Here is a 22617-nt window from a genome sequence, read left to right on the forward strand (position 1 = left end):
GGATGCCAATGGAAGAGATTATAATCATGGTATACTGTCTATATTCATGGAAGCTGTCAATAAAACAGTCTTAACAAAATGCCATCAGCTCCGTCTGAAATCCTTCCATGGACAATAAAGCCACCATATCTTAATTTGGTCCATGGTTGACATGTTCACTATCACTTTCCCTTTAAATAACATGTAAGTGTTGGGATATTTTAGAAAGCAGTTCCAGAGCAAGTCGATCTTTCCCTTTGGAAGTCAACAACATTATAAAACACAGGTGAAGGTTTAAAAGAGGCTCATACATTAAGAAGAAGGAGGAGGAAGAGGAGGAGGAAAAAAAATAGGAGGAGGGCCAGAGAGGTGGCTTAATGGTTAAGGCACTTGCCTGAGAAGCCTAGGGACCCAGGTTCAATTCCCCAGAACCCACTTAAGCCAGATGCCCATAGTGGCATGTGCATCTGGGGTTACTTTGCAGTGGCTAGAGGTCCTATTGTTCCCATTATCATCATCACCATATCTCTGTCTCTCATAAATAAATAAATAAATAAATTTTTAAATATTTTAAAAATAGGAGGAAATTTTAAAAATTTTTCTCATTTCTGATGGCTCCAAATCATCAAAGCAAATTAGAGCTCAGTGTCTACGAAAACATGAAGCATGGTGTTGAAAAGTCATCTCAAGGGGCCTGCAACTTTATTCTGTAGTATAGCAAACAACAATATAGTAACACACACGAACAAAACCTCTTCAACATTTTTTGCCTATGGTTATGTAGCGCACATGTGTGTGCATGTATGTGTGTGTGTTTTCACATGTCTGTGGACATGTGGAGGCCAGAGGTCTACAGATGTTTTCCTCGATTGCTTTCTACCTTATTTACTGAGGCAACAGCTCTCCCTTGAACGCAGAGCTCACTGATCTGGTTAGTGTACTGAGCCAGTGTTCCATGGGGTTGCCACATCTTTACCTCGCCAGTGCTGCGAAGACAGGCAGGCCACCACGCACACACACACACACACACACACACACACGCACACACGGCATTTACATGAGTGCTGGGATCTGAATCTGGGTCCTCACACTTGCATGGCAAAGGCTTTTAAGTGCTCCGTTACCTCCCTAACCCCATCTTCAATAATTCTGGGAAATGGCAATTAATCCTGAGACGAAAATATTTCAACACTCTTTGTTTAAATGAAAGACCTATACATTGTGAAGTGATTCTTTTAAAGTTCACCTCCTATACAAGACACTCAATATATAAGCATAGCCAAGGTATTTAGCCCTTCTCATCTTGTGATCAGGCCAATAGTTCTTATGCTAATTCCATCCAGTTATTCTTCCCTACTGAAATCTAACAATTATAAGGGCAGCATCCTGTCTGTCTTGTTCATTCCAAATACCCATAGTCACACCCAGCACATTGATACATGATAGGGTCTCAATAAATAATTGTGAATTGATTGACAGGGTGCCTGTGAGAATTAATAGGGCAATATGTGTAAAGTGCCCTGTAAGGTACCTGGTCCAAGGTAAATGTCATAAGTATTCAGCAAATGTCAGACCCGGCTCTTTACCACTAATTCTGTTCCCAGTTGTATCACACGGGACAGAAAGTGTACAGCTTATGTTAAGTAAATATTTAAGGCACTGGTGTGTAGTAAAGTGTGGTATCCAAACTCCGAAACTCAGTACCACCTGGGACATGGTTAGAAATACAAATGATTTCACGCTTGCCCTGGATCTACTGAGTCAGAAGCTCTGGAGACCCATCTTTGTGTTTTGGCAAGCCCTTCTAGAAGGTTCTAAGGGAGTACTGCAACTTAAAGACATGTCAGGGACTTCAGACTCCCTGAAGAGAATATCACATGCCAACAACATTTTTGTCCTTCCAAGTAGAGAGGATGCCCAATGTGTTGACCAGTGCTGCAGCCTAGAACCTTTTTGGGACCCAGGTAGGAGCTACTTAAAGCCAAATGTGGTAAGTGTCTGTCACTGGCCTTGCAGAGTGGTGTGACTCATTCTGTGATTTAGGCTATATTCCTGAAGCCAGTGCTAAACAGACCTTGCATTTGAAATAAAAGTGAAGTCAGCATGGACAAAAGTGCTTTTACCTTCACGAGCCTTGATATGTCCTTTGTGGTCAGAGGGGCAGGCAGAGAGAACAGAAGGGAAAAGGAACAGAGAGAAGGGGAGAGCAGAGGGGAAAGGAGGGGGAGGGGAAGGGAAAAGAGGGAAGGGAAGGGAAGGGAAGGGAAGGGAAGGGAAGGGAAGGGAAGGGAAAGGAAGGGAAGGGAAGGGAAGGGAAGGGAAGGGAAGGGAAGGGAAGGGAAGGGAAGGGAAGGAAAGGGCAGGGAAGGAAGGAGAGGGGAGAGGAGGGGAAGGAAGGGAGAAGGAACATGAGTGGGTACATTTTGCTGCTGATTTCTACCACAACTTCACAATGTCCACAATTGCCCAGAAACATAGCAAGCCATTACCATTAGGGGAGTGAATTAAATAACAGTTGGAATCAAAGTGATTTCCACATACCAACAAGCTTCACAGCTACGGTAGGGCATAGACACTGTCGTTACCTTCATTTTGCATCTATGGAAACTGAGCTCCAATAGGCTAAGCCAGGCTGGGATTCAAAGTCAGGAATGATTCACTCAAAACTTATCCCCTTTGCCATTAAACAATCCCGCAGGCTTGCATACCATATGGGGTATTTCCTGGTAGGCATATAGTGCAGATATCTGAGGATCAAAGTTTATCCTAGAAATTCCAATAAAATTCTTCCTTAAGTTCAATGTCCAGTGTATTATAACTACGTCCATGTACACTAACATATCTACATAACTTGTGCAATTCTGAAGAAGCAATCAAAATGCAAGAGTACTTTAAACAAGAAATTGTTATAGAGTCGATCTTTAGCGATACATATAATTGGCCCAGACGATGCATATTTGTTAAGAGAGTGTACAAAATAATTTAAAGGAAATTAAAGTGGGCCAGGAGTTAAGATGAGTGGCTTGCCAGGAGGCGGACAGGTGGATGTCCATCTCCTTCAGCTAAACTGACTGCCAGTTGTAAACATTTCGCTTTTAAATATCTTTATATTTATTTTACTTTATTGTAAATGCTTTGTATTTATTTGTTTGAGAGAGAGAGAGAGGCAGATACAGAGAGAGGGAGAATGGGTGCGCCAGGGCCACCAGCCATTGCAAGTGAACCCCAAGGACTCATGCCCCACTACGTGCATCTGTCTTATGCAGGTTCTGGGGAATCAAACCTGGGTCGTTAGGCCTTGCAGGCAAGCACCTTAACCACTAAGCTACCTCTCCAGCGGAGCCTGTACAGTTCAGTTTATCATCATTCCTTAAGCAATATAGCACAATTATTTTGTAGCATTTAAATTGTATCGGGATTATAAGTAATCTAGAGGTGATTAAAGTATACGGGAGGATGTGTGTAGGATACATGCCATCATTTTATAACAGAGACGAGGCATGAGAGGTCCTGGAACCAGTGACCCATGGATACAGAGAAGGGCAACTCAGCGGGGCGTGGTGGTGCACGCCCTTAATCCCAGCACTTGGGAGGCAGAGGTAGGAGGATCACTGTGAGTTCAAGGCCACCCTGAGACTACATAGTGAATGCCAGGTCAGCCTAAGCTAGAGTGAGACCCTCCTTCAGAAAAAAAAAAAAAAGAAGGGCAACTCCACTCTATGCGTTAAGTGGATTTAAGTCTTCTAGGTCTTGTGGAATCATATCAAAATATGCAATGCGTAGCTGAATCTAGAAGAGCGTGCGATGTGTCCTGGAGAGTGGGTGCATCCCTGCATGGCCATGTCACAAAGAAATGATGTGGCAACGCAGCCAGTCCACGGAAGGGAAGGGGAAAAGGAACAGGGGTAAGGAGTGTGGCTTTCAGGGGTTGAGTGTTTTGCCTAGGATGCTCACAGTCCTAGGTTCAAGCCCTAGAAAGGAAGGAGGGTGAGAAGAAAGGAAAAAGAGGAAAAGCAGGGAGAAAGACAGGGAAGGATTGAAAGATTGCAGATTTTGCTTCTCTTCCTCCCCAGCCGGCAATGCTTGGCATTGATCACGTCCTTTAGAGCACAGAACTGATCATATCTAATCCATAGAATGCGTGCTTTTAGTGATTTATGTGTTCATGTTTATGTACCTGGATAATTTTATTTTCTATGTAAGGTAAATATGAATGATCTGAAATAAATATCTCTGGAAAGGTCCCATATCCCCCTTAAAATTAACTCAGGAAGAGCAGACGGCTGGAGTAGGAAAGTGAGAAAAGCCAACAGCTAGCACACACCTAGAATGGGCCAGGTCCTCTTTAGCATCGTATGGCTTTTCCACTTTTTACAAGTGGAGAAATAAGTTCGGTGATGTAGCCAAAGCCAGACAACTATTGAATGACAGGGCCAGGGCTCAAACCAAGTCCAATTCCTTATGACACTAAAACTCCATAAATATTTGTCTGATTGTAACCCAATGATTTCTTGGCACATTTCCTGGATTAGAATGAAGAAGAGGGCAAGAGAGATGGCTTCGTGGTTAAGGCACTGGCCTGCAAAGCCAAAGGACCGAGGTTTGATTTCCCAGGACCTACATAAGCCAGAAGCATAAGGTGGTGCATGCATCTGGAGTTCATTTGCAGTGGCTGGAGGACTTGGTGTACTCCTTCCTTCCCGTTCTCTCCTTCTTTCTCTCAGTCTCAAATAAATAAATAAAATATTTAGAAAAGAATGAAGAAGAGAGAAACAGGCTAGCTCACTCATCCCACCAACGACTAGGCACCCAGCGCTGAGTTGAGTTCAGCTATGAACAAGACAGAGAGTCCTACCCTCATCCCCCATGGACCACAGAGGACGAGAGCATGTGCTGGGCAGCAGGAATAGAACAGAGGCAGGAGTAAGCCAGCCTCTCTCTGTCTCTGCTATGACTTTGCCAGCAGCCCACTTAGGTACTACTTTACCTGGCTGAAACTGTTTCTTCATGTAGAAAAAGAGAAGGGGGCTGGAGAGATGGCTTAGCGGTTAAGCGCTTGCCTGTGAAGCCTAAGGACCCCGGTTCGAGGCTCGATTCCCCAGGACCCATGTTAGCCAGATGCAGAAGGGGACACATGCATCTGGAGTTCATTTGCAGTGGTTGGAAGCCCTGGTGCACCCATTCTCTCTATCTGCCTCTCTCTCTCTCCCTTTGCCTCTCTCTCTCACTCTCAAATAAATAAAAATGAAAAAAAAAAATTAAGAAAAGAAAAAGAGAAGGGTGCCTAATTTTATGGCATTGTACAGGTCTCACATTGGTGATTCAATAAAAAATATCGTGTTTATTTTTCCTTTAGTTTAAAAATTAAATCAGACCAGGCTCAGCTGTGCAGTACAGGTCTGTAACCCCAGATACCAGCGATGCCAAGGCTGGAAGATCACACATTTTTTTGCCAGACTAAACTAAAAAATGATCTCAAGGCCAGCCTGAACAACTTACTAAGACACTGTCACAAAAAAAAAAAAATATATATATATATATATATTTATTTATATATATATATATAAATATATATATATATATATATATTTATATACACACACACACACACACACACACACACACACATATAGCGTAAAAAGCCAGGTCCTGGGCTCAATTCCCCAGTGTTGCATAGCAAATTGAAATATTTTCTCCTGAAGTGAGGAAGGAGTCAAGAGGTCCTCAAGTTTGGGAGAGCTAAAACTTTAAAGGTCACAGAACCACAGGTTATAGGAACAGTAAACCAGTGTTGAGGAGCAGATTCTGACTAGAGTTATGTGGCGATTTTTCTCTGAATTGAAACATTCCCCCCTAAAGGAAAGAGGGCATCAAGAGGTCAATAAGTCTGAGATAAAAAAAAAAAAAAAAAAAAAAAAAAAAAAAAAAAAGGTTGCAAGGCCCGTCCCTGAGGCCACACAAAGGTTAAACAATTGTTTGGTAGGGGAGGACTCCCCAAGCTGCCCGGCTGACCTTGTGCTCCAGAAGTGCAGTTACCATGAGTTGATACCTGTGCTAGGGTGGGCTTGTCAGTGATGCAGCTGTCTTTGAGTCACCATTGGTTCTGGAGGCAGCCCCTCACCCTGCCCTGTAAGTAACCCCAATACACTCACTGGCTCACCAGAACTGCTGTTGGCACAATCATACTTTTAGTCTGTCGTCTGTGCCTTATCTGGGGTGAACAGACATGGGTTTGTGTCTCCCCAGGAAAAATAAGTTTTGCACAATACCCAGTACCACATTAAAAAAAAAAATAATAAGTTAAAAGAAATTAAATCAGGCCAGGAGTTATGATGAATGTCGACAGGTGCCCCCTCCACACAAATCGACTTCCACCCTTTTCCTTTTATCACCCTTTCATCCAATATGATTCACAAGCAAAGTTACAGAATTTAAGCGGTTCCAAGGACAAGAAGTCTGGCCACAGCGCTAGAAAGCTCGGCAGCCTTCCTAAACAGTGAACATTAAGCCACATGATCAAAGGTGTCCACCCCCAGTTTTACATGGACACAGTGTCAGGTATAAGCCTCTTTGATTTTTCCTCTCTTTGTCAGTGGGATTTCTGTGTCTAGGTCACTTGTCAGGCCAACAGCACAAAAGAAAACAAAAAACAAATGAAGCAACACTGAGGGGGGGAACCTGCTAACAAGTTAAAAGGTATTTTTGTCATCTTGATGATAATTTAAACATCATGTTTACATACTACTGCCCCTACTGTTTCTCATTCAACTGATATCTGTATTGACTATAACTTTCAATACTGTAGAATAAAACTCATATTTCGATTGTTTCAGACCTACCTGGCAGCAGTAATGGTTCTTGGTAGTGCTTGTTACATTTCTATTGAATTTCCTTCAAAATCATTTTCCATATAAATGCACTCAGTCATTACTCAAGCATATATTTCATTATAGTATATTGATGAGACCGATACATAGAAAGCAGTGGCATGTGGCGATTTGATTGAAGAATATTATCACGATTAAGTATATGTGCACAGGTGGAGATAGACACACACATTCTGGTATATACAGATGATTGGTTGGCAAATGATAATAGGTTGACAGATGATATAAAGATAGATATGGTGGTGCCCATATGTAATCCTAGCACTTGGTAGGTTAAGGTAGAAGGATTGTGAGTTTGAGGTCAACCTGGGATACACAGTGAGACCCTGTCTCAGAAATGTATAGAAAGATACACACACACAGAGACAGAGAGAGAGAGAGAGAGGGAGAGAGAGAGAGAGAGGGAGAGAGAGAGAGAAATAGATGATAGGTAGATAGATGATAGACACATGGCTATTAAGATGCCTTTTGAATAATACTTTTCAACTCTCCTTTCTTCTCTCTCAGAAATTCCCTCTATTGACCTAGTTCCATGTTATATTGGAAAATAGCCTAAGTGTACTAGGGTCTGTAAAGGACCACATTCTGGCTTCTTCAAGACAAAACAAATCTCTCTCTCTCTCTCTCTCTCTCTCTCTCTCTCTTTCTCTTTCTCCATCTCTCTCTCTTTCTTTTATCTTGAAGCATTTGTTCATCTCTCCTCTTACCACCACTGGCCACTACAGTGTATCTCTAGCCTGTGACTTCAAAATGTAAGAAGTTCACTGTTCTCAGTACCAGACACATACCTTTCTTTGGCACAGAGCCTTTGACCCACCATTCAGCAGATGAACAAATGGGATCTTTCTGCTGAAGGGGAGGGGTGGAGACGGGAAGAAGACGCCCGGAGGAAAACTATGAAAGGATGAAGTTTAGGGAAATGTCCCCAGACAGAAGGGCACAGGTGACAATACTTCCCACAGAACATGCCACACGCTTTGAATACATATACGTCACAGTCACAACCAGTAGAGCCCCATTTCCCAGATGCCAACAGTGATGTCATTCACAAAAAGAACAGGGATCCAAATCAGGGATTTCCGAGTCCCGAGCTATGCCTCTGGGAACACACCTAAGTTCTCGGAAGTAAAGGACAGTGGTTCCAAATAAATCCCAGTCCGCACAGTGGTCGGGCTGCCTCTCTAAGCAACGTCTCTGTACAGAGAAGCAATCTTGGTTTTGGAATCAGATGTGCCAGGAAACCCAATGCCGCCTCATTCTTCAGCATGTTTCTAAGGTTTCATCAAACCTCTTCTCTGAACCTGGAAGCCCAGCTCATGGTCCCCTGGAGGTGGGCTCTGCCGGTGCTCCGGCGCCCTCTAGCGACCGTCAACTCTATCGCGAACCCTCTTGGGTCTGCCCCTGGCCTGGAGGGCTTGCCCTACATTGTGCCCCTGCCAGCCTGCTTTTGCTTCTCTTCTCCTCCGAGCAGAGAGAATTTCCCCACAGAGGGTTGGATCGTTTTGGATAAGGAAGGCCTTTTGATCATATACCTTAAGCCTGTGAATGTCTCTAGGAGCAACTGACTCCCACCCCCCTAATATTTCCAGAGAGAAATTTATTTCATTTTCTAAACAGTAAGAAAGCCAAATTGGATAGGTTATGTTCTGAACCAGAGAAATAAGGAGCAACATTTGGGGAAGTTTGTACATTTTAAAGAGACGTGTAGTTTAAAGCAGAGGAAAGGAGTCCACTGTGGATTCCTGGGGGTGTAAACACTTACACAATGTCTTTGTTTACTTTATTGGCTCAGTTGTGACATTTAAAATAACAGTCTAAGACTGTACACGGGCAGTTCTTCACAAGTCACACACATTAGCACAGATGGATGCAGACAGTGGCTTTGAATAAATCTAATCACATCTATTGGGTAAATATTGCTCTGGCTCCAAGAGGAAAGTCCCAAGTCTATTCCTCTAGACCACTCCAATGGAGATAGGAACCTCCCTCCTCCTCCTCCTCCTCTCCCACTCAGCCTCCATAAACACGACCAGTTCATATGGCACCAGTGATGGTAATGACCTTCAGGAAACTAGGGCCTCTTTATGCAAGGAGTGATCAGGAGAGTTGTTGAATGAGATTCCTGGTCTTAAGAAAGTCACTTCTCTGAGCTTTCATTTCCCTGTGTGTTCAACCTTACAGTTTAGAGCCAACTGATTATCCCCAAGCTTCCGTCCAGTTCTGAGAGCCATAGATCCAAAATGGCAAGTTATTCTATTCATTGTATGATGATGAGTCCACCACAGATCAGAGTAAATGGGAACCTCCACCCTTGGGTGCATGGTAAATTTACAGGAGTGGAAGAACTCTCCCAAAGAAGACATTCTTGTTATCCCTTCTTTTCCAGACCAGACCTCAGGCCTTTAATGATTACTAAGCTAAGTGCTGCTGGTACTCAAGAGGTTTTGTAAGATTATAGTAAGACAAATAAAAGAATTCCTTGGATTTTTCATTTGAATATATATGATGTGCACATATTTGCAGATATATGTATGTATACATCACATGCATGCATACATATACATGTATATGTGTGTATGCATACATCTTATGTTTAGTAGTTCTTAAGCCCCAACATAAATAAAATTTCTAGTATAGAAAACACTGAAAGAACATACAGGCACTGCCATGTTCGTATTAGCATTAGCTAAAATTCCCAGGACAGCTACAGACTGTCCAGCATAGGAAAGACAGGAAGCCTCACCTGACCCAGTTATACTGACTTTGTTCTCAAACTAGCATCAATCTCTACACAAACGACCCAGCGTAGAAAATGGATTTGCAAGCTCAACCTCAAGAATTTTGATAATATGTTTCCCTCAACAAAATTATAAGACTTTTAGAACATTTCAAAAGAATTAAAGTCTACAAGTGATCCTTCTGGATCTGTACTCAATCTGGAAAGAGACAACTCCATTATTGCATGCCAGGTCATTATTAATGCACCCAAAGATGGTCTTGAACCATGTGACATTTTATTGTGAATGCATTAAAAAAAATTCTCTCTTGATACTTTGTAGCTCTTGTGTAGTTGCTACTGTTGCCAAGGAAATGTGGCTTTGGGTTACTGCATGCATCCGAAGGAGGGGACTTGTTTGTTTTGTTTTTAGGATATTAACAAGACAAAAATGGAAATATCACATGTGGGGAATAAATTTACTCCATGCTATCCAGATCTTCTGGCCACAACCTTGACTGCTTGCCTGGTACATGCTTACTTTTAGATAGAACAATCCTTTCTATGAGTAACGGTGGCCCTAATCATCTAGAGGTTTTTAAAGGAAATCATCGGCAAAGTGAAGCCCAGGGAAGGCAAACCACTCAAGTTCAACTGTGAATAAAGAGTCCACCATTGATCTACTCCCCTTCCCCCACCATTATTCGTGATAGTCAGGTAAGCTTACTGTACTCAGTAGTGGTAATAAATGCAAACAATTTGACTTTCTGAAATGCTAAATTAAAAATAAAACTTCTCTGGAAACAGACAACACCTTTGCTACCGTTAACTAAAGTCATACTTTTCATCAAAAATCCTCTTGCAGGTCAGGAAAAACTTGAGAACACACACCTTGTAATTAAAACTTCTAGAAGCAGGGTCCCCTTAAGATAAATGGGATAATCCAGACCAAACGCCAAGGCTGCTACTAGACACATGGAGATAAACAGCCATTTCCACTGACAATTAAGAAACAACTCGCAAATCTCAAAGCAACTATTCTTACATAACTACAGAAGTTCCGGCAAAGTGGTTGTCTCAGGCCGGAATACTCCCTGACCCCCAACTGTGCCTCTTCCCAGGACTAGGCCTGTGTCTGGAAAAACGAAAAGCAGCTGACCACTCAGAAAAGACATGGGTGTGATGGCCGTGGGGTTGGGGGGGGGAGATCTGGCAAGATAACATGTGAGTAGATTTTTGGCTCCATCATAGACAAACCCACTGAAAACTGTCCAGCATTCAACATCCACTCCGTCTATGGACCAATCTATTCAATGCTCAGCAGGAAGCCTCTACTTCTGATGTGCTTTGCCGGTGAACCTGTGAAACTCTCAGAATTCTCCCTTCAGAGGTAAATGAGGGAATTTTGCCCTTACTTAAACACAGGTGTCCTGGCTGCATTTCCCAACCCTCCCTCTATTTTTATCCACTCCACTGCATGGAAACACCTTTGGCCAACTCAGCTCAGAGCCCTGATCTGCTGGCTTTACTCTGTCAGCCCCTCTTGAATACTGGGCAGGCAAATCAAATAAGTTCAATCCCAGCAGCAGTTCAGCTCTGAAGTTATCTCATCACAGCCAAGCCATCCTGAGCTCTGACTCGTCTTCTGGTTAATAAAAAGAAATGGAACCTTCCCAAACTTGAAGGACATCAAATAAAGTTCTCTTTTGCCTCTGGCTTTTGAAAAGCTATGCTAAGCGGTTCAGCCAGGGAATATGAGCTACTAACCTTGTCGTCGTGGATTCAAATCACCTACTTTGTAGGAAACGTTGGGGGTGGGGCATAGTTTGCTTTGATACAAAGCAAAAAAAAAAAAAAAATACAAATTTGCTTGAGGATAGAGTTTAAAGAGAGAATAGAAGGGAGGAGTAGGAAGGAAAGTCTTTATTTGAAGCCAGGGTAGTTTGTTGTTGTTGTTGTTTTTAAATAAAGACAAGGCTTAGTCTCCGTTCAGCACTCAAGAACCAGGCGTGGTAGCATGCATCCCAGCACTTGGGAGGCACAGTAGGAGAATGGCCGGGAGTTCGAGGCCAGCCTGCGACTACATAGTGAATTCCAGGTCAGCCTAGGCTAGAGTGAGACCCTACCTCGGAAAAAAACAAAACAACAGAACACTAAACTAACAGCCCAAAATGCTGTTTAGGAAACACAAACACGTGAACTAGGGGAATCCAGAAATGCTCTTTCTGAAACCTTGCAAGGCAGCGGAGAGGGAAGCAGGGGTCTGCATAGTTTCCAAAATAAAGTAGAAAGGGCTGTGGCCTCTCAGTCCCAGGGGGTAGGGAGTGGGTCACCTGTGTGAGGGACAGGAGAGAGTCTCACACTTAACACTGAAAAGTTTCCCAGGAAACTCTCCCTTCCCCCATGGCACCTTCCCTACCCTGTTCTCCTTTCCTGCCTCTACCTCTCTCACACACACACAGCCCCCCCAGGGAGTCCTTCCTAAGTTCCTACCCCTGCCTCATGTCTGCACCTGTCCTCCATTCCTCCTGGGTTTCTGTCCAGTCCTGGAACTAGAAACCGATTCTGAAAGTCGCCTACCTGTCCCTCCAGACAGAATGTGAACATTAAAGCCCACCTTCTCTGTGAGGAAGGAGAAGTGCATTTTCCTAAGAGCATTCCTGAGATTCTGGCTTCTCCCGCCCAGTGCTGATCACAATTCACTTCATTTGGCGTGGACCGCCTTCTGACTGACGAGCTGGATTCAGTCCTAGCCGTGCTTGGGCGTCTGGTCTGTGATATCACGTGGACTCCTGATGGAGCTTGTTTTCAGAGGTTCCCCCCTGGCCTCAGGCTACTTTACTTAACAAAAGAAGCGCTGAGGGAGAGAGCTGAATCTAGAACCTACCAAGAGGATTGAATGATATATATATATTTTAAGCCTGGGAGCCACGGATGCAATTAAATATTGGGACTTCTTAGTAAGGGAGTGGGTGGGGAGGCGAAGAAGGTTGAGAAGCAGACCCCCCAGCCATAGGTAGGTCTTGCCACTGGCTAGCATTAGAGTCCCACACCTTTCCCCGGTTGTCAGATAGGAAGCAACTTCAGCCTGGACGCTGGGTTTCCCTCTCTTTCCCCCACTCCCCATTTCTAAAACCACCCATCCTCCTCCATCCCTTGCAGGACTCCCCTAACCCTGCCTCACCCCAAGCAAGCCGCCTGTGGTCCCCACGCCAGAGGAGTCTTCCTCCCCAGTCCACCTTGGCCCCCCCCCAAGTCACCTGGGTGAGTGGAGTTGGGTCAGAAGGCGGCGAGAAGATAGAAACGACGGCGGAACTTCTTGGGGATTAAAGACCAGCAAAACCAGCCGCCCGAGCGAGCGCATCCCAAAAAGTTGGTTTTTGGCTACGCAGCAGCAGCAGCCCAGGACGAGTTTGCCAGAAGCCCAGCGATGCGAGCTGGCAGTGTACTCACCTGGGTGTGCCAGCCTCGAAGAGTAGAAGGAAAATTCAGCCCCGGGACAAGCTCTGTGTGTGTGTGTGTGTGTGTGTGTGTGTGTGTCCCGTCCCTCGGGATGAAAAAAAAAAAATCCTGCTTTTGGAGTGAAGATCCTGGGGATGTTGGAGTTGTGAAGTGGTCTAAGGAGGGTCGGGGCTCCCTCCACACCGCACCCTACTTCCCCCTTGTCCTCCGAGGCCAGGTTAGCCAGAGCGGACGACGGACAGGATGCTGAGGGGACAGTTGGGTCTCTCTGAAAACCCCGACTCCATCCTTGGTGATGCGGGCGAGGGATGAGGGGGGGACCAGGGGCAGGGCAGCAGCTGCGCTTCCCCCCCCAACCCCACCCCCCTGGAGAACTCCGAGAGTTCCAGAGGAAGGAAAACTGGGAAAAGAGGGAGGGAGGGAGGGAGCGGAGAGGAGAGGAGAGGAGGAGAGGAGCGAGGGAGGAAGGAAAGGAGGAAGGGAGGGAGGAGAGGGGCGGCTGCTGGTGAGAACGGGTGGCGGGGAGATGGCAGCTTCTTTCTCGCAAGAGATTTCCACCTTCTGACGAAACCCCGTGCGCCCAGCGAGCCGGCGAGAGGATGCTAGCTCGGGAAGAGAGAGAGAGATTGAGAGAGAGAGAGAGATGGAGAGAGCGAGAGCGCCTCGCGCGCGCCCCCTGGAGGACGCGGCCGACTCGACGCCGGGGCCCGGAACGCGGCTCTGCGGCCCCGCCCTGGGCTCGGCGCGGGCGCTCTCCACGGTGCTGCCGCGCCCTCTGCCCAGGCTTCCGGCTCAGCCTGGCCCCGCTCCGTGGGGAAGTCCTCCTTGGCTTTCCGTGAAAGCGGCAATTTCGCAAGGACCGAGGGAAGAGAATGGGAGTTACACCCTTTTTTTAAAAAAAAAAAAAAATTTCCTTTTCTTTCCTTTTTGCACACATGCAAGGAAACTTCTTGGACGGATGTTCAGTGGTCACCAAAAAAATTTTTTAAAAAGGACATGGAGGTGGCATTTTTCACTGATCACCTAGTATTCCCAGTGCCTGCCACTAGTAAAAAGACAAATGCGTGAATAAACAGACAACGAGTCTTCTCTGCACTTCTATAATGTTTGCCTGCATAAAGGCACTTAAAAAAATAAAGAAATGCTTAGGAAACATGTATGCTTAAAAATAGACTGTATGGCTGGAGAGATGGCTCACCAATTGGAGACATTTGCTCTCAAAGCCTGACAAGCCTGGGTTCAATTCCCCAGTACCCATGTGAAGCCAGATTCATAAAGTGATGCATGTATCTGGGGTTCATTTGCTCCATAGCTAGAGGCTCTGGCATGCACATCCCTCCATCTCCTTTTCTCTCTCTTCTTGCAAATAAATAAAACATAGAATATTTTTTAAAAATATTTTATTTATTTTTGAGAGAGAAAGAGAGAATGGGCATGCCAGGGCCTCTAGCCACTGCATATGAACTCCAGATACATATGCCCCCTTGTGCATCTGGCTTACGTGGGTCCTGGGGAATTGAACCCCAGGTCCTTAAGCTTTGCAGGCAAATGCCGTAATTGCTAAGCCATTTCCCCAGTCCATGTAGAATATTTTTTTAAATGGACTTTATGCAGGGAGTAGCCACTGCTTCATACTTTGAAGCACTTTCGACAAGAAATTGGTTGGAATTTTCTGTTATTTTGGTTTTCAGTGCTAGATGTCAAGCCCAGGGCTTCACAAGTGCTGGGCAAACATTGCTGCTGAGCATCCCCAGCTCTTATGAAGTACTTGGGTGGCTTTTCTGTTCCAAACGTATTCAAAGTCAAAATCAGGCAAATGAATAATGAAGAGAGATAGTATGCATTGTTTCTGCCTGTTTCTGCAACAAAAGGTTTAACTAGACAAACAAATTCTCTGCACACAGTCTGTCTGCATTGTCAAACTCAAATTGAAGCTCAGAATTTATGAAGTAAAATACATAGAAGACTCTTTCCAACTTTAAGGTGGTATGGAGGGGTTACAATAGTCTAGTATTGACAAGAACATGGGGCTTGAGGGGGGATCCTCCCACCTTGTTAAAGCACTAACAAGGTCTCTCTTCATGTGGAGGAGTTATCAGCCAAGGTTGTCCTCACCAACCTCAAGATCTCAGCCAAAGAAGGAGAAATAATGGGATAAAGGGTAAGGGCTTCGTGGATGATTTTATGAAAACAATGGGCAAGATCTTGGAGAACAACTTCAAAAAGAAGGAAAGATAGCATTTTCCTCCCTGCAGTCATTTCTCAAGCCCTTCCTTCTGAAACAGTATAATACTAAACATGAGGTGCCTACAAAAAAAAAAAAAAAAGCTGAGCTAACCTGGCTATATTCTGGGGCTCCCACATAAGCCCGTGGGTTTGCTTTGACTGAAATAACTTGGATCATACAATTGTGCATAAGCCAGCCATTGAGGCTTTGGGATGTGGGATTATAAAAAAGGGCCAGGCTTTTCACAGTACCTGGAACCTGCAGTGTGCTCACAGCGTGCCCGGGAGCTAGGTGGTGCCCCACCTGAGCCAAATCAAACACCCTGCCAGTAGAGAGAAAGGATTGTTCCCAAGATATACTCAAGATTTTCCTCCCAGGGCAGGGAAAGTGGATGCTGGGAAAACGAGCTCTGCCAGAGTTTCCTAATTCTTCCCAGGTTTTATGAAGAATCACCTAACCTTGGAGATAACGTTTGGGGCTGAGCTACAAAGTAGAAATGAAGTAGAGGGAAGACATTATTCATCTTCCTTGTGTGTTGATTGTGAAGACAAACTTAAGTTCGATGGTGGTAGGTGGTGTGTTTGTTTTATTGCCTTGTTCCTAATTAGAACACCAATGCCTAGGCAAGTGTCTTCACTTAGCATGCACTTGATAAGCGTTTATTAAATTTGAATATGCTTTTTTATATCTATAGGTCATTAAACACAAGCTGCCTATTTTTATGAAGAAGAGAAAGGGAATTAACATGTGCTGAGCACATATGATTTCCAGGAATCTGTTAGGCAATTCTACTGGATCATCTTATTTAATTTTTACAACAGCCTTACCCAAGTAAATTTTATTATCTATCAAAAAAAAAAAAAAGCTATGGGAGGAGGGGTCGTTGGAATGGCCAGACCGGGACACAAGTAAGTTACTCAGAGTGTAACTTGAAGCAGGTTGTGCCAGGGCAATGGAGAGTGGACCACTGAGCTGAAGTTACGGAGTCAAAGGCCACAGAGCAGACCCCAGTACAGCGGACCCCCGCTACACCAATGTGAAAGGCATAGGCACGGAAATTAAACACAAAACACAGCATCAAAACTTGCGACTGTCAGCAGACTTTGGCTTCCCAGTTAGGAACAAACAGTTGCCTGTAAGCCAATGCGCAGAACACACTGGCAGCTTAATGCCAGGTTTCTTTCCTTTTTTTTTAAATTTTTATTTTTATTTATTTATTTATTTATTTTTGAGGCACGACACTAAAGGTAAATTCACAGAGGCTCTTTTCAGGGTATATGAGCAGAATTTCCTCCCACCTCTTATATGAAACCAACAACTCATCTATACGAATGATGAGTTATAACCCACTAATAAATCCTGTTCTCAACCACTGCCCCCACAGCAAGTTGCCCACCAGGCAGAGTGGCCTCAACCGTTGTGAAATCAAAGCCTCCTTGGCTGTGGCACTCACCTCCTCCCAACTCTCCTTTTCATGGATTCAGAGCCACTTGGTTCCACAGCCATGGTCAAGATTGTCTGAAGCCAAGCCACAGAGCCACAGTGGCCGTGATGTTCCCAAGCAGAAAGGAAGCTCCCGTTCTGGGTAGCTTCGCTTGCCGGGGTCTGTTTGATAACATAAGGGGAAGCATCCGCCCAGTGTCCTATGCCAGGCTGGAAGACATCTCAGCCATCAGTGTGACAAGTAAGAGACTGGAGTGGAGCCAGGGAACAAAGGGGAAGAAATGTGGGCTCCTACCAAAGCAGCTGATTCCATGGTTTAAGGGCAGCAGATGATGAAGAGGAAGAAGAGGCAGAGAAGCAGTGCCCTACGTGACAAACCGTGGATCCCTCCCTGAGTGAGTCAGGGTGAGCATTTTGTTTTGAAATTGAATTTCTGTTTCCTCTTTTTTTTTCTTCTTCTTCTTTTGAACTGTAGGATGGTCGCATACTCACCCAGTCAAGGCGATGGCTGTAAATAACAGGATTTATTTTTTGAGTTTGTGGATCAAATAAAAACCTTGAATCTCACCCCAAGGTTATTTATAGCTCAAAAAATGTGTTTTTTTTTTTGTTTTTTTTTTTTTTCTATTTCATGTGATTGTTGAGAATTCAATGGCATGCCTTCCTTTGTTTGGTATTTCTGTGTATTGCTCCTGAGGTGAGTTGTATTCCTGGAAAGCAAAGAGGAATACTCCAAGAATAATCCTCATAAGATGCTACCAGCTAAAGGGTAACTCACAACACGTCTTCCAAGCTAAGGCCGAGAATTCATCTTCCACTTCCTGTCATTCTTTTATAAGGAAACCCTATGTGACCTGACGCCACTCATATTCAATAACATGCCGGGTTAGGGAGAAGGACCTGATACTTTTGTCTGCCAATAGGTGGCATCAAAATATCTTTAGCTTTTCTTGAATTTTTTCAAAAGCATAAGCAGAGGGCATTTTCTTTCTGAAGCTTTACCACTTGGCTGTGGATAACATCGGACAGCACTCTAAATTACTTCAGAGCAGACTATAGACTCAGACTCTAGAATCCTGATGTTCAACTGCATAATATTTTCCCAGACACACTGTTTCTTACATCTTTGATAAACCCATGGGACTGTATTCCTTTGGACTTACGGAAAGGTGGAAGGTAGCCCTCTGTGGCAGACACTGCAATTTGCCCTACCTCTATCTATTTATATTTTCTCTTCCTTCTTTTACTAAGAAAAAAAGTTTTGTAGGAGGAAGAAATGTTTCCAACCCCCCCCCCCAGCCTACATTTTCCAACTTTCTTACAGATGGGGTAGTCATGGGACTAAAATCTAGCCCATGCAGCCTTAATATGGCAGCAACACGTCTTCATTTAAATTTATCAAAATAAAGTAGAATTAGAAATACCAGAGAACTAGAAGGGAGCCCCTGAGTGGGGGGAAGAAGAGGGGGTTTCAAAGAAGAAAGGAAGAGAAAACACATGATATGAAAGTCAAAGGCGGGATAGAAGTGGAATGGTAAAGGCGCAGTAGGAGGTCAGGGAGATGGGGCCAAGGAGTGGGAAGAGGAGGGCTAACCAAAACAGAGTACATTTATGAATAATAAAATAAAGGGCTGAAGAGATGGCTTAGCGGTTAAGCGCTTGCCTGTGAAGCCTAAGGACTCCGGTTCGAGGCTCGGTTCCCCAGGTCCCACGTTAGCCAGATGCACAAGGGGGCGCACGCGTCTGGAGTTCGTTTGCAGAGGCTGGAAGCCCTGGTGCGCCCATTCTCTCTCTCTCCCTCCATCTGTCTTTCTCTCTGTGTCTGTCGCTCTCAAATAAATAAATAAATAAAATTTTTTTAAACATAATAAAATAAAAAATTACGCAAGAGAAGGTTGTTCCCACTGAGTCAGAGGTGACAAAGAAGCCCATTCATGAGACCCTGAGGATGCAATCACAAAAAGTCCAGACACCCAGAAGCTCCAAGCTCGCTTCTGTTAAGTGTGGTTCAGGGGCAGGCAGCATCGGGCGCCACCTGGGAGCCTGCCAGAAACGCAGCATCTTGCATCCCATTCCCAGTCCACCGACTTTTAAAGCAGAATCTACTTTTTACCATAATATCCAGGGGATTGGGAAAGAAGTGCATTTCCTTAATTCTCTTAGCCACATGTTAAATGCTAAATAGTCCTGAGTGGCTGGTAGCTGACATCATGAATAGTATATACACAGAACATCCCCACCATTGCCAAAGGCTCTGCTGCACAAGGCCGATTCCATGAAGGTATTAGAAGGGAGGGAGGCCACTGTCTCAGCCGTCAGTATAATTATTCTTTTACCCCTTCCCTTCTTTCTACCTGGAGTGAACGTAGGTCAGCTGTCACGTGACCCACAACACAGTATTTGCCAAGGCAGGCTAAGCAGAAAGATAAAAGGAGCCCAGGTCTTTGATATTATAAAGGCATCCATTATCACCCAGCTTATTAAGAGAGAAGGGGGGAAAAACCCCTCCATTGATTCAAGCCATTATTTTCAGCTTTTTATTACTAATAGTCAAATGTTTTTTGTGTTTTTTTTTCTAATTGATACATTCTTCAAAAGTTACCTGGACAACTTTAATGACTTTGGATAAGCAAGTTTCTTTCTAGTTTCCATTACTTTAGTCAGAGTTGAGGTCAAGATTCTAACGAAAAGAAAATAATGTGTTGACAATAAGAGAGCATTATGAATCGCTCAATTAAATGTGTCATATGAGGCAAAAGGAGTGCAGAAAAGCATTAGTGCTATTCAAAACAAAGGTCTCTGCTTTTATAGTGTGGCTGAAGAGCAGCTTTGCATTTTCCTGGAAAGGGGATTGGTGGGTATGGATAGAAAAGTGAAATAACATTTCACAACTGTGGCTGGATTACTCGACAAGAGTATCATATTTAACCATCACGTCCATCCCAAAAGGTAAGTATTCATATCTCCCATTTTTGCATGTAAATTGAGGCTCAAGGAAGTTATATTGGCAAAAATATACATAGCTGGTTAGTTGTAATTTCAAGCCCAGATCTTATTGGTCATTGCCATAATTTCCTAATGAAATTCCACTGGTATGTGCCATCAGATGCTGGTCCATCCTTGCTAAGTTCAAGGCTCCCATTCCAATTGTGCATCACCTTTCTCACAGACCTGACTCTTTCTGCCGTAATCAAACATATCTATCTTCATCTTCCTGAGCTTAGGGATTTTTCTCAATTGCCACACAATTCAGAGACCCTCAGAGCTCTTCTCACTTCCAGTGAAAGAGGGTTTGGATGGGAATTTGCATGTAAGTTGGGCAGGGGCCGTCCTTACTGGAATCTGGAATAAAAGCAGAGAATAACTTGCAGGATACAAATTGTCAAAGATAGATAGTTTAAAATCCAAAACGAGACTCACCATTAGAAGCAGCGCCCTTGCTCATCTCTCCAGTCCCTCAGTGGGTTCACCTGGGCCCCAGCTGATGTGCGAAGGGTAGTTCATCTTCTGCCAGGGAGTCAGCTATCTTCTCTTGTCTTGTTGATAGATTTTGGTTGTCCTCAGTTCTTGCTGCCTTGTGAAAAAGAAAAATGGATATTTCCAATGGAGAGTGAGATCAGCATAGGTTTAAGGGGATAAGCATTGCTAATTTAGGAGAAAACAAGAAGGAACAATAAAAAGTATGAAGCTTTGATGCTAGGAAAGATTTGTTAATTTCATTAAATTAATCTATTTTGAGCATTTGGTCTGGGCCACACACCACTGTAGATACTCGGATGGGCAAATATAGCCATTTTCCTTTAGGACATAGCTCATTAGAAGGCACTGCACACACACACAAAAAAAACAAGCCACAAAGAAGCCCCCACTGATGAGAACTGCATTCCATCCATAGACTAGAGACAAGATCACTCCCATTGACATCAGTAGAAAAGGAGGCCTCTGGGCTGCGAGCCCAGGCAAGAAACATGCAGAAGGTTATTTCTGGAGGAGGTAGTCCATATGCGCACACAAGGGATTTAAAGGAGGAACAGGATTTGCCTCAGTAGGATCCCCTTCCCCCAGAGAAGCTACTGTTCCCTTCAATTTGTTTTCTGGACAGCTCTTCAGATTTGCCTGGCATCTATAGTCAAGTCACCTTTTAGGACAGATGCCTTCATATATGTTATGTGGGCATGACATTGTGCTTTGGCTTTGAAATACATTTAGGTATCACTATTAGATTTTTCATGTAGCACACATCTTTGAAAAGCATGGGTCCTCCTAAGGGGAAGTGTTCTTCTGGAAGTGGGTGGGGCTGCCCCACGAGATCATTAACCTTGATTGTCCATTTGATTGGAGAAATCCCTGGGTGACTAGTAAAGCCCCCATCTGAATGTTTCTGTGAGGGTTTCTCCAGAGATGATTAGATCATGAGGGCTCTGACCTGAAAGTTAATTCATTTTTTGATGGATTCATAATATGATGGCATTATTGAAAACTGGTGAATAGTAGGAAGTGGAGCCTAGCTGAGGAAGCGGGCCACTAGTTCTTGGGACATTCTCTTGCCATTGGCTCTTCCTCTATGGCCCTTCTCTCTGCTTCCTGGTCACCCCAGGTGTCGACTGCTCTGTTCTGCCCTGCCCTTCTTCACTGTGATGAGCCAAACCCTCTGAAACTGGGTGCATAAATACACCTTCCTCCTTGGAGGTGCTTTGCTTGGGTATTTAGTCAAAGTGACACCAGGGTTACTAATACACCCCACGGGAGGACACACTGCATTGTGGATCACAGTTAACCTCTGTGTGGCAATAGACCCTGGTTCCCACGGGAGGAATCGGGAGTGAGCCGTGGGTAGTCAGAGACAGGCTCGGGATGAATGTGTCTTATACAGAGGGGTGAGGTGATGCAGTGTGCAGGGTGTCTGAGACCACATGTACATGGAGATGTCGCTAAGTACTAAACAAAGCTTCTTATCCTGATTTCCATCTCCCTGTTATGTTTACAGTAACCCATCACAGTTTATAATGACTACAAACGCCCTTCAGAGTAGGTGTGACAAAATCTGTGCTAAACAAAGCCCCTATGGTGAAGCGTCACTTTCCTACTTCTCACTACTGCACACTGTGCTTCCACCAGCTCTAACGTCACGAGCCTCCACTATGATGTGACATGAATGCCAAGTGCAGTGCTCATTCGCAAACTCCCTAACACCAGTCCAATCATGAGAAAAATACCAGCCAAATCCAAGTTGATGGCATTCTATGGGATATCTCAGCAGCTCTCCTCAAGGCTACCCACATCATTAAATACAAGGACAGAGGGATGGAGAGATGACTTAGTGGCTAAGCGCTTGCCTGTGAAGCCTAAGGACCCCAGTTTGAGGCTCGATTCCCCAGGACCCACGTTAGCCAGATGCACAAGGGGGCGCACACATCTGGAGCTCGTTTGCAGTGGCTGGAGGCCCTGGTGCGCCCATTCTCTCCCTCCCTCCCTCTCTCTCTCTCTCTCTCTCTCTCTCTCTGTCCCTTCCTCTCCCTCTGCCTGTTTCTCTGTCTGTCGCTCTCAAATAAATAAACAAATTTAAAAAACAAAACAAAACAAGGAAATATTAAGGTGTTGTTACAGGGCAGTGGATACCGAGGAGACATGTCAGTTAGATGGGATGTGGTACCCTAGATGGTATCCAGAACAAAAAGAGGATACTCAGGGGAAGACTGGTGAAATTCACATGAAGCCAGTTCTCCGCTTAGTAGTAATGTGCCAACGTCGGCCTCTTAGTTATGACAAATGTACCGTGGTAATGTCATCTGTTAACACAGGAGGAAGTGGCTGATAAGTAAGTATAGGGGAACTCTCTGTGCCATCTTCAACACCTTCCCACAAATTGAAAGCTAACAGAACTCACAAATTCAAAATTTCTT

At 44.4% G+C, this 22617-nt stretch overlaps 1 protein-coding gene across 4 annotated transcripts in view; it reads right to left on the reverse strand.

Annotated features, from left to right (window-relative positions):
* Cpne4 (copine 4) overlaps positions 1-22617 on the reverse strand; it is a 568085-nt gene that overhangs the window by 538759 nt on the left and 6709 nt on the right. The window contains exon 2 of one of the 4 annotated variants that reach the window (XM_045137041.1): positions 13036-13122. Coding sequence is in view for 2 of the 4 variants with exons in the window: in XM_045137040.1 (XP_044992975.1) it covers positions 12843-12946 (104 nt within the window). In the remaining 2 variants the exon portion in view is untranslated. The other 3 variants (XM_004664327.3, XM_045137042.1, XM_045137040.1) reach the window with 3 other exon arrangements.

This window comes from Jaculus jaculus, chromosome 17, assembly GCF_020740685.1.
Source record: "Jaculus jaculus isolate mJacJac1 chromosome 17, mJacJac1.mat.Y.cur, whole genome shotgun sequence".
Lineage (NCBI taxonomy): Eukaryota > Metazoa > Chordata > Mammalia > Rodentia > Dipodidae > Jaculus > Jaculus jaculus.